We start from the raw sequence: 12912 nt of genomic DNA on the forward strand, positions 1-12912 counted from the left end.
GTCCCTTACCTAGAATTACGGATCGCAGACCAGGAGTCAATCTAAAGTAGGAGAGTCTTCGGATTTCTCTAACCTTATATATTCCACGGGTTCTAGCCGACTGCGGGATTTGGAGATTAATTGGCTAGTGGCGACTCCAATATCCACAAATCAGCCTAATCACCCCACCATCAAATCCATAAAATTTAAAGCAGCGTGGGGCGCCAATTTTTTTGTCTACAGAATGGCGACTCCATTGGGGACATGATAGCTCGCACTAGTTGAGACCCGACTCGAAAACGTGTGGTATTCCAATCTCAAGGGACATCATCTTTGCATTCATACAAAAATAAAAAAAAATCTTCAGCCTGTTCTTCCTTAGGCAAAGAATCGAACCATGACCACTCGATCCTGTGCAGCCATGACCTCTCAAGCTACCCATGAAGAAGAGCTGGCGGCCCAGCCAGCTCCCGAAACATCCTCACCCGCACCCGCACCTACACTCGCACCACTACCAGCAGCTCAAACAGACCCACAAGGCAATACCACTATGCAAGAAATGGTCCAAAGCCTTCGAGTAATGCAAGAGTTACTACTTCGCCTAGTGCCAAATGCTACACTAAATGCACAGGCAACCCAGCCTAGTGTGCAAAACAGTTCACTCCCTCAAACCCCTTTTGCCTTCTCCCTTATTCCTCTAGTAAATCCCATGCTTCCTCTCCCAGAAAAGTCAGCACAAGATCAACAGCAGCTAGCAATTGGGAGCAACCCTCCTTCACATCTCTACTCAGCACATCACAACAACCCGGTTACAACACAAGTTCCCCCTCATGGGAACCACAGACAAGAATTGGCAGATGCCCATGAAGGGGGCCAATTTTGAGTCCAACTCACTCCCCCTAACGGGAGTAACATTCCGGATTTGGCAGATACCCCAGGTGGGAGCCATTTCCAGACATCACACCCTCCTCTAAAAGGGAGCGACGTTCAATTCCAGCTTCCTCCTGCCACAGGGAGTCCACCGTCTTTCCAACAACCTCACATTCTTGATCCATACGAAGAAGAAGCAGCACAAGCCCTACAGCAAGGGGCAAGATACCATCCTCAAAGCAAGTCTGAGATGAGGAATTACAAGAGCAACTAAAGATGGTGCAAAATCAGCTCCAGAGACAGCAAGGAGTGGACCACCCATCCACCAAATTCAGGGACCTTTGTCCCTTCCCAGATGCCCGGGTACCTCCGAACTTCGATGTACCAAAATTCAAAAGGTATGACGGCAGTGGGTGCCCTACAGCGCACCTAAAAGCATTTTGTGGGGAACTCAATACAATAGCAGGGAACGATGGAACCTTGATACGACTCTTCTAGAAATTCCTTAAGGGTGACGCTTTAGATTGGTACACCTCATTGGATAGCCATCAAATCAGAACTTGGAAAAAACTCTCCCAAGCATTCATTGACAGGTTCTCATACAACCTGAATATGGCTCCGAGAAGATCTGACCTGGCTGCCTTGAGACCAAAAAGCGATGAATCTTTATCGGCGTACATAGGACGATGGTGAGCCATGGCAGCTCACATGAGAAACCTCATCGATGACGAAGAGCAGATATCTATGATCGTACATTCAGCAAACCCCAACATTTCTGGATATTTAATCTCATATCCATACATAAATTTCTCCCAACTAATCCGAGCCGGAAAGCAAGTGGAAGCAGGGATCAGTGCTGGAACCATTTCCCCGTGGCCACACCAGGCCCCTTCAATCAAAAGAAATAAAGTCGATGGGAAACCCGTTGGATACGGGAATGGAAACAGCACTGCTCCCGCTCAACGCCGTACGGAAGTTAACAACGTTGTCGCTAACACTCAAGGCAACCAGTATGCTCTACAACCGGAGTCGCGGCAAGACAGGCAACATCAACCACAGCCAAATAGACAGTACCAACCACAGCAAGCCCAACAGGGATATCAGGCAGAGCCGTCTCAACAACAACAGCAACAGCCTAGGGGGAATGCGCCAGGCCCATACAAACATGTAATGTTAGGGATGAAGTTTACCCCTTTAGCACAAACATACAATCAAATTCTGACTAGGTTAATGCAAAAGCAACTTCTGGCACCGCTCCAACTACGGCTTCCTCCGAACCCTCTACTACTTGGTTACAATGAAAATCAATATTGCGCATATCACCAGGCTCCTGGCTACCTAACAGACCGTTGCTTCGCCTTGAAACATGCGGTCCAAGACTTGATCGAAAACCAGAAGATTGCAATCACCCCACAGGCCAACAATACAGCTCAAGCCAACATTCTCCAAAATCCCCTGCCGGCGCATCAAGTAGGAGCTAGCACATCTGACACCTCAACCGTTAACCACATTGAGGAGGGCAACCCATGTACTCATCCCCGCATCATTTCATTCAAGCAATCATGCCCGATACAGCAAATCGGACATGGGGATACCAACAAGCGCCATCAACTGGGCCATAGGTATTCCTTGAAGCAGCACCAGCCGCTCAACCTCTTGTTTTTTTGGAAGCAGCACCAGCCACTCAACCTCTTGCAGCACCATCAACACTGCCTCTTATATTCCTTGAAGCAGCACCCAACAGGTCACACCTTCAGCATCTTGCACCAAAAGGTGCACATTCAACTCCATCCTTGGTACATCCAAAAAGGTCAAACCCTAAACCCATTGTCCTCCCGATAAGCCTCCCTGATCTAACTCCGCTAACCTCGCAAGGGGCACCCTCGGTTCAAGCCCCAACATTCCTGATGCCTCACCAGCTGGCACATGACCAGAGGATCCTTCCCACACATCAAAAAGGGGAAGAAAACTCTGCTTCCAAAACCAGTTAGGACTTGGTAGCACCTCAAGAAAATTCATCAGATCCATCACAAAACATTCCGCCACAACTCCGCATCCGCAAGAACCGCTGATATTCCTGGAAGGAAGGACGGTTCCCTCCTATGACCTAAAAGCAGTCCCATGGCATTACCCAGAATGCGATGAAGTGAGTAACAACGGGAGGTATTTCAGGAGAGATAATCAGAATCCGAAAGAAACCCGAGGAACTTTGTCGGGAACCACTTGCAAGACCAATGCTACTTATGATATAGCAACTCAACTCAAAACCATTCCCGCACAAATATCCATCTGGGAACTCCTATGCACATCAAGATCGCATCGAGAAATCTTTATGAAAACATTAAATGATGCCCATATCTCCCCTGACCTACCCCCCGAAATGGTGGCAAGTATGATTGGACAACTCCTTGCACCACGAGCTATCACTTTCTCTGACGATTAGCTACCACCTGAAGGACGCAAACACGGGCGCTAACTAAACATAGTAGCCCACCACAAAATTTTCAAAGTCCCACTCGTGCTTATTGACAATGGATCCAGTCTCAATGTTTGCCCTCTGAGGACTGCTGAACGGTTAGGGATTAAACCATCTGCTTTCAGGCCCAGTACCATGAGTGTTAGGGCTTTCGATAACTCCAGAAGATAAGTTGAGGCAGAAATTGACCTTGAGCTACAAATTGGACCAGACATGACCCTTGTCACATTCCAGGTCATCGACATCCCTGCCTCATTTAACCTTTTGTTGGGGCGGCTATGGCTCCATGCTATTGGAGCCATCCCATCTACCTTCCATCAAAGGGTTAAATTCCCTTCGGGAAACAAAATCATCTCGGTGTTGGCCAAGTTAGAAACCATCCTCCCGGTAACGGTTAATATTCCGGAAACTGACATCCCGGTGATTGATGTTCAGCATGCAGAAGGTGACGTATCCTATCACAGCTTCGAGTTCGAAGTTGTAAACTCAATCGCTAATCCGCGTCTTCTCACTGCTGAATATGTCATCCCTCCTGCTGAGTGATTAATTCTAAACTACCATACCGAGTTCCATGAAAAAGGTATGGTGGTAAAACTAGCACCTGCCAACATATAAAGACAGGGACTGGGATATCAGCTGGCACCAGAAGATTAAGCTGAAAGGCCAAAAAAGTGTCAACCATTTAAGTGCACACCCATCAAATTCATTAAGGCTGGGACAGTTTGTGAAGACAAGATGACTTCTCTTGAGGACCACCTCCAACAACGCAAACTCGCAGAGCATGCTAACCAGGAGTCCATCTGGCCACCAATAAGGTGAGATACGATTCTCAGGGCATCAAAAGCACATCTAAAGCTAGAGGCGGAACCCCTAGACCCATCACATGAAGCTAGGGGCATGGAAACAGGTCCACCCACAAGGGACCCAGAACCAAGAGTGCCCCTTACAGGTGATACAGGTAAGAACGCGGAGGAACTATCCCCGCTCACAGTCAAAGGGACACATCCCCACCACCAGCTCAACAACACAAGGGGCAGAGGCAGCCCATTCACTGGATCGACAAGGGAAAATGACCTGCCCTTGACTGGACAGACATGAAGGTCCCATCACAAAAGGAGTTCGAGGAGCCAGGAGAGCTCCAACTGCGGGGTGAAGAAATCTAATCAGATTCCGACTTTGAGCCTAGCCCAGCAGACATCATGGTCATTAGGATAGATGACCCGCAAGAACAGACAAAACAGAACAATGGGGTCGGACGGGGGAAAGAACCACCATGGACAATTGTCCCCCTAACGATCGAATCAGCCGACGAACCATTCAATGCCGGCCTAAAAAAACGCCAATGTAAATAGTAGGTGGTACCCCGAATTAGGACAAGACCAATCATGGTTTGCAACACCGTCTTGTTCGGGATACCTTGGCGACACAAAAAAATAAGAAAATCTTCAAAACACAAAAACATAATACATTTCAAACAGTACAAAAAAACCAGATATTCCTCAAAATCACAAAATATCAGAAAATTCTCAAAATACAAAAAAATAGAAAAACTTTCAAAAACCACTGTGCCAAACACCTCGCACACATTGCAGGAGTTTGAGGTCGACTGATATGATTTCGATCTAGAGTTGGACTTCAAACTCATGGGTTTGGATGAAGCCCTGGATAAGGGAAATGATGATACAGCTCTCGAATTCGAGAATTCTCTCAAAGAGTTCTAAACAAAGGCCAATATTGTAGCAGACGACTTCGAGGTTGTGAACTAAGGATCCGCAAAACTCCCTAAAGAGGTGCGTATTGGAAGATCATTATCCCCAGAATACAAGCAGAGGATGATCGAGTTTTTGAAACCAAGGTTGTCCAACTTTGCCTTCTCTTACGAGGATATGCCAGGCCTCGATGAAGATCTGGTGGTGCATCATTTAGCAACAAAGCCAGACATGAAGCCTATTAAACAGAAGCTGCGAAGAATAAAGCCAGAATGGGCCCTAAAGATTCGTGATGAAGTCATCAAGCAATACAACGCGGGATTCTTGGTAGTCTCCAACTACCCGGAATGGCTCGCAAACATCATACCAGTTCCAAAGAAGGATGGGAAAGTCAGGATGTGCATCGACTTCAAGATCTCAACAAAGCAAGCCCTAAAGACGATTTTCCTCTACCTCACATCGATACACTAGTAGATAATATTGCTAGACATAAGATCTTCTCTTTCATGGACAGTTTCTCTGGTTACAACCACATCAAGATGGTCATCGAAGATCGTGAGAAGACTTCCTTCATCACACCATGGGGAACTTTCTGCTATCGGGTCATGCCCTTCGGACTGAAGAACGCAAGAGCTACATATCAGCGAGCCATGACTACCTTGTTCCATAATATGATAAACAAGGAGATGGAAGTTTACGTGGATGATATGATCGTCAAGTCTCGCATGATCGACAGAAACTTCGAAGACCTTGAGAAGCTCTTCAACAGGTTAGAAAAATTCAAGCTCCGCCTTAACTCGCAAAAGTGTGTCTTCGGTGCAACCGGGGGCAAGCTGCTAGGTTTTATTGTCAGCGAAGATGGTATCCAGGTGGATGAGACTAAGACCAAGGTAATCATCGAAATGCCGCCGCCTAAGACTGAAAAAGAAATTCGAGGCTTCCTCGGACGGATCCAATATATCAGCCGATTCATCGCACGCTCACTCCAGTCTGTGAGCCCATATTGAAGCTGTTACGGAAGAACTCGCCAAAAGAATGGAATGACGATTGCCAAGCGGCCCTCGACAAGATAAAAAAATACCTGCTAAATCCTCTAGTGCTCATGCCACCTACTCCAGGTAAGCCATTACTGTTATATATCTCTATCGCAGCAGAAGCAATTGGATGTGTTCTTGGCCAACACGATGACACAGGAAGAAAAGAGCAAACAATTCACTATCTAAGCCGATGATTCACAAGCTATGAAGCTAAATATTCTAGCTAGGAAAAGATATGCCTTACCCTGGTTTGGGCAACACGGCGGCTAGAACAGTATATGATCGCTCACCCAATCTTTCTGCTCGTTCGCATGGACCCATTAAAATACTTGTTCGAAAAACCAGCACTAACGGGTAGGATCGCAAAATGGCAGCTATTGCTTTCAGAATTTGACATCACATATGTCACACAAAAGGTAATCAAGGGGCAAGCATTGGCCGACTATCTAGTAGCACACTCTCTGCCTGACTACCAACCATTGAAGACCTTCTTTTTTGACGAGAATATCCTCCTGATTGAGGAAGAAGAAGAAAAGAAGGCAGGAGAGTGGACACTCTTTTTCGACGGAGCCGCAAATTCAAAAGGGAGTGGAGTAGGCGTCATACTCTACTCTCCCGAAGACGTCCCAGCTCCCATATCTAGAAGACTAGCATTCCAATGCACTAATAACATGACTGAGTACGAAGCATGCATCGCTGGTCTAAGAGAGGCCATAATCCTCAATGTGAAGAAGTTGCGAGTCTTCGGGGACTCGCAGCTCATCATCAATCAGATAAACGACGATTGGAGGACCAAAGATGAAAAGCTAATCCTGTATCACATCTATCTAGAAAATCTAATCGAAGAATTTGAAGAGATCACTTTCTCTCACATACCTCGGATCAAGAATCAATTCGCAGATGCCTTAGCTACCCTTGCTTCGATGCTGGAGATCCCAAAAGGAGTTGCTAAATGGGAACTCACTGTCGAACTTCAGGAGGAACCCGCATTTTACCTACAGATCGACGAAGCTGAACCACCCTCGAATGATCGGCCGTGGTACACAGACATTAAGAAATACCTCGAACATCAGAAGTACCCGGAAGGAGCAAAACCAGTCGATCGACGCACCATCCAACGACTAGCGGCACAATTCGTGATCACTGGGGGCATTCTTTACAAGCGATCCTTCAACCAAGTCCTCCTCCGCTGCGTGGATGAAACAGAAGCAACGTAGGTTATGTCAGAAATCCATGAAGGACTATGCGACCCACATATGAATGGACACATGATGGCGAAGAAGATCCTACGACTCGACTACTATTGGCTTAAAATGGAGACAGATTGCTACAAACACGTCAGGAAGTGCCTCAAGTGTCAGGAGTACGCGAACCAAATCCATGCACCCGCTTCCGAACTCTACAACCTGACAGCACCATGGCCCTTCTCTATATGGGGCTAGATATTATCGGCAAGATCAGCCCTAAAGCTTCAAATGGGCATGAGTATATCCTGGTGGCAGTAGATTATTTCACCAAGTGGATAGAAGCAGCATCATACACCACCATCGCAGCATCTCATGTGGTCAAGTTTATGAAGAACAACATCATTAGCCGTTATGGGGTCCCTCAAGCCATCATCACTGACAACGGAACTCCGTTCGTCAATAAAAGGATGAGCGATTTCCTCGACAAATTCAAGATTCAACACCATCGATCAAGCCCCTACCGTCCTCAAATGAACGGTGGAGTCGAAGCCGCAAACAAAACTATCATTCGCATACTGGAGAAGATGGTGAAGACATATCGTAATTGGTCAGAAATGCTTCCTTACGCACTCTGGGCCTATCGGACGTCTGTACAGTCTGCTACAGGCACAACTCCTAACGAACTCGTAAACGGAATGGAAGTAGTACTGCCAGTCGAAATCAAAATCCCATCACTGCAGATAGTGCTAGAAAGCGAAGTCGAGGAAGGCGAGTGGCAACAAGCAAGATATGATCAACTGCATCTGGCAGATGAAAAGCGCATGTGAGCGCTAAGCCACTCCCAATGTTATTAAAAAAGGATCGCTCGGGCCTATAACAAGAGGGTCCAGAAGAGGAGTTTCAAGGTCGGCGACATGGTCATGAAGCGTATCTTGCCACCGCATCTACCAGATCCCAGAGGAAAGTTCAAACCCTCGTGGGAAGGACCGCTGATCATTCGGGAAGTACTCTCAGGAGGTGCTCTCCGGCTCACTAATATGAAAGGAGAGGATCTTTCCGAGCCCATCAACGCTGATAACGTGAAAATCTATCACGGGTAACCATACCTAACCTTGTCAATGATTAACAATCGCAAAGCTGTATCCCTTACTCCCCCATCAAAAATAAAAAATGTATCCGCCACCTCTCCCATCAGAAACATCAATCGTCTCTCCCACAAAAGAAAGAAAAAAAAGAAGAAAAAAGCGGGAAAACAGAAAGAAAGATTTTTTTTAAAAAAAGAAAGAGAAAAAGAAAAGAATATCTCAAAAAGAAGACCCAGAAAGGAGAGAATAAGCCTATACCACATCCCCCAGATAACCCAACCAGAAACCAGCTTACGATTGTAATCAAAGACAAGGACAGGAAGGTAACCAATGGGCCGGCTATGAAAGAGGTCTCTCCATCTCCCACAGCACTCAAAAAAAAAAGAGAGAAGGATATGTCTAAGCAAAAAGGGCGAGGTGAAAACCCGAAAGGGCCCCTCGAGTAAAAACAGCGGGCATGTAACAGACTTGGTGAAAACCTGAAAAGGCGCCAAGGGTAAAAACAACACAACTGCCAAGGGGCAGACAAGATTAAAAACCTGGGACGTAGTGAAAATCTGAAAGAACGCTACAGGCAAAAACAACGGGAAGAGCCAAACGTAATGAAAACCTGAAAAGGCGCTACGGGAAAAAATGGCAAGAAACAAAAAAAAATAAAAAATAAAATAAAAGTGCAGGTACAGAAGAAGCCAAGAAAGCGAGCATTACAGCGAGATACAAAGGAAAGATCAATTGCGGATTAGTTCTCTATTAAACTTTGCTCAAATCCAAGGAATGCGATCCTAGACACCCCCTCAGGAAACCAAGACCCTAAGTACACAATCCAGACTACTGCACACAACGTGGACTGAGCCCAAGATTCTGATCTTAATCATCTAAAGCACAAATCCAAACACAAGCGGACATTGACAAATGTGGCACAAACAAAATATTTCATACCTTTAAAAACCTTTTTACAAGTACACTGCTTTTTCTATATTATGTTTCAAAAACAAAATCCTTCATGCATACAAAAATAAGCAGTCAATTGAAAATAGGTAAGCTCCTACCTCTCACACAGCAATAATCTCTGCCTAAGCCTCTTTATCTCCATGTACAGGTAGAAGACCTCATCCCTCTCCAGATGGTGTGCCGCGAACATGCTCTCGTCATACCGCCACCCCACTGCTAGGTGACGAGCCATGTCCTCACATGTATGACGAAGGACAACAATCTAGGAGATCAGATGTCCATGTGCAGCAAGTAGGAAAGACGGGTCAATGAAAGGGCGCTCCTCAAATGACTCAAAGGAATCATCAACGAATGAGGAGGATGAAGAGGCATCACACACCATATCCCAATCAGCAGCCTCATCCTCCAAATGCCAACCAGGGACCCGACGATACAATGACTACTCCGCCACCCATCGTTGGTACAGTACCGTCGCCATAAGAGGAGCCCAAGACTCGAGCTCCAGCATCGTCGCATCTAGAGATCCCTGCCAGGAAATCTAGACTTGCCTATACAAAGTAGGCAGATCAGAAGGAAGTGGGGCATGCCCAAATCCAGAGGAAGCGAACTCCAGAATATCCTGCCAGAAACCAAACTGCCGAAGGAAGCCACAAGATGATAGGAGTAGTACCCCCGAAGCCCTAGCAACAATAGAGGAGTGCGTGCAGTGCTACAGATCAAGGGCGTCTGACAAAGCCAGGTAGCTTCCCAACTGATCTCCTACCCCCGAAGCTGAGTGAGCATGCAACGATAAAGCGACTCAGTAGCCTTAGCACCTAGCGGAAGGCCATCAAGCAACAAGCACAGCACGTCACCACAACGAGAGTCTAACCATAAAAGCCCGGGAGTCATGAACAGGTGCTCCCACAACCAAACCTTCAAAAAGATATGGGTCAAGCTCAGGATGCTAGCAAAAAAAAAACAAAAAAAGAAAAGAAAAATCACGCCAAATAAGAAAAAAAAAAGAGCAGAGAATACCTGAAGGAATGTGCAACAGCCCTGGAGGATGCGGGTCCACCCAAATGAACACTCAGCAGCCCTAGGAAGAGCTCCACCAGCACCACGGAAGCGATACTCCTACAATGCAGAACACGGCAGATTACATCCAACAGAACCGCCAAAGAGGACCGTCGCCAGCCAAAGAAGAGCAGCTCAGCCAAAACACAGAAAATCAATGCATTCAGGCACTAAAGCTGGCAGTCTGATCCAGGGGCACCTCGAGAAGTGGAGCATCGATCTTACAAGACCTCAAGTGAAAGCTCACTAGCCCTACCATCTGCAGTGGGAAGAGCAGTGAGAAATCCAAACCAAGAGATCAGGTCAGAAGAACAAATCGGCTCAGATGAAGGAACGTAAGGCTACCGAGTAAGAGAAAGACAGACAGGCGTGAGAACTCCTCCAGTGATGGGCCCAATTCCAAGTCATTGAAGGAGAACAAATTCAAAGAGAGAACCTAATCATACAGCGCCGCACTCAACAGTCGCCAATCTAGGCGAACTCGGTGGAGATGGAGAACCTCTCAGAAGCCCAAGGAGCTCAACTCGAAGATCTCGGACTCAGTCAGGCTCTCTATCCAAAGGTGCAGATGCTCTGAACAAGTATCACAGGGCTGCAATCGACAGGTCCGAACAGGCACGCCCTCCACAATCTGAATCCCCGGGTCAATAGGGGAATCATAAAAAATGGGCATCCCCTCATCCAATAGGTCTATCTCATGATGACAAAAGAAGCCAGACTCGCTCACCGCATTCCGCAAGGTGTCCTGAAGAGCTGCAACAGGTGGGCCCGAGCCACCAGCAACCGTCACATCAGAAGCAGTCTGAAAAACACAAGCCCCAGGAGCCGTAGTATTCCAGTTGATGAACAGGCCTGTGCCCTGATCCCCGACAATAGCTACCTGTCCCAACACTGTCTCGAAATGCGCACCAAGAATCTGACCCAATCCATCCGCGGGAAGTCCATCACCTGTCGGATTACTAAGATGGGGCCCGCCACCTACCAAAGCCTAATCCATCACATCTACACCGTCCATCAACGCTATACCACCATCCACACCACCCATAGCCATCGCTCCGCCAATCAAGCCGTCCCTCACCATCATCCCATTACCCTCACCATCCAAACCATCCACCCTCATCATATCAGCCCCTACGAATCTCGGTGGCCCATCTAGTATGGACACATCAAAATCATCCAATCCCATCAGCCCATTCCCACAACCACCATTGTTGGAGAAATCTAAGCCATAAATGGCATTTATTTCTTCAAAAGAACCCATCAATCCACCCATAAATAGCCCTCCTCCACCATTTATGGGCCCACCTACCTCTCCATCACTCATAAACCCATCAAACCCCTCATCATGGCCGGCCATAGTAAAGCCAAAAGAAACAAGAAGCCAAAGAAAGAAGAGGACAAAAAAAGAAGACAAAAAGAAGGAGAAGAGGACAAGGGGAAGAACAAAAGTGACGGACGAATGGACAGGGACAGAGAATAAACGAGGAAGAGCAAAAAGAATGAGCAAAGAGGAAGGGTACTCGCTGGAAGAAAAGATGAACGGAGGCGACACCCTGATTACCGCCTGCGGTACTCCAATCACCGCTTGCAGACCTGACATTTTTTGCATCGCTGCACCGCTGACAAGACAGAACGGAAGGGAAAATGTTAGCGAACGGCAGTCCGATTACCGCCCACGGAAGTCTGACTGCCGCCCGGACCCACTTTCGGGCGGATTTCAGGCAGGATCCGCTTTGGCAAACCAAGACCCAAGAATAAACATCCGTGCGCTCAAGGGGGATCGCAAAAAGTAAGCAATGGCAGCAATCAAAAGGGAGCAATGTTGACCAATTGCGATTTTATATAAACATGAGGATTTTACATCCAAGGATACAAAATTGCATGATATAAAGAACTAATCATCATCAGGAAGATAAGCGTCAGTGTCCTTTTGATGAAAATAGGGTCCCAAGATCCCTCCTCCAGCAAAACGTGCGCCCCCCTCCAGGGGCATAGCCGGGCTGCAAGATCGGACCAATACCGAACTGCTCACACCAGGGGCTATACTCTCTACTCAGATCAATGAAAGCGTTAGCGTCATAACCCTCCAAGCGGTAGCCAACTCTCTCTCAGGCACTGATCTCTAGTCAGATGGACCCGAAGGCGGACTAAGTGGTACCATGGGATTACCGGTCAACTACCAAAAAAGCCTCTCTCCCAGGTACCACATAGTCACACGTGGTTCCTCTAAAATGCGACGTTGTCGTGAGGCCTGAAAAGCCTCCTAAGCTCCTGGAGTAAGCGCTGCGTTCGACCGAAGATATGGCCTGGTGTGGAACTGCAGAAAGAGAATTGTTAAGAGGCAGCAGGAAAGCAGAGAAAGCACCTGAGTAATACAGGGTAAACAGATCACTCACATCATCAGGAACAAGGGCATCAATGTTCAACCTCCAGGCCAGATCGGAAAACAAGCACGTGCAGCTATGATTATCCTTGTACCACAGCATCATGCGAGGAAAAGGAGGCGAATGGTCGATTAAGGTAGGAGCCAAGTGTGGAAAATGGTCGAAAAAGCAGGTCTGC

At 47.1% G+C, this 12912-nt stretch overlaps 1 protein-coding gene across 1 annotated transcript; it reads left to right on the forward strand.

Annotated features, from left to right (window-relative positions):
- The first annotated feature begins 5381 nt into the window (after positions 1–5381).
- Positions 5382–7288, forward strand: LOC131232405 (uncharacterized). The gene is made up of 2 exons (XM_058228626.1): positions 5382–5924; positions 6488–7288. Exons 1-2 carry the CDS (start codon positions 5382–5384, stop codon positions 7286–7288), a joined length of 1344 nt encoding a protein of 447 aa, XP_058084609.1.
- Positions 7289–12912: the final 5624 nt, after the last annotated feature.

The sequence above is a fragment of the Magnolia sinica genome, chromosome 18 (genome assembly GCF_029962835.1).
Source record: "Magnolia sinica isolate HGM2019 chromosome 18, MsV1, whole genome shotgun sequence".
NCBI classification, from domain to species: domain Eukaryota; kingdom Viridiplantae; phylum Streptophyta; class Magnoliopsida; order Magnoliales; family Magnoliaceae; genus Magnolia; species Magnolia sinica.

Bases quoted from the DNA above. Each gene is read 5' to 3' on its own strand.
- LOC131232405 (XM_058228626.1), top strand. From the start codon at position 5,382: ATGGCTCGCAAACATCATACCAGTTCCAAAGAAGGATGGGAAAGTCAG. The intron at 5,925-6,487 runs GTAATCATCGAA...GTCACACAAAAG, and splicing joins TGGATGAGACTAAGACCAAG to GTAATCAAGGGGCAAGCATT.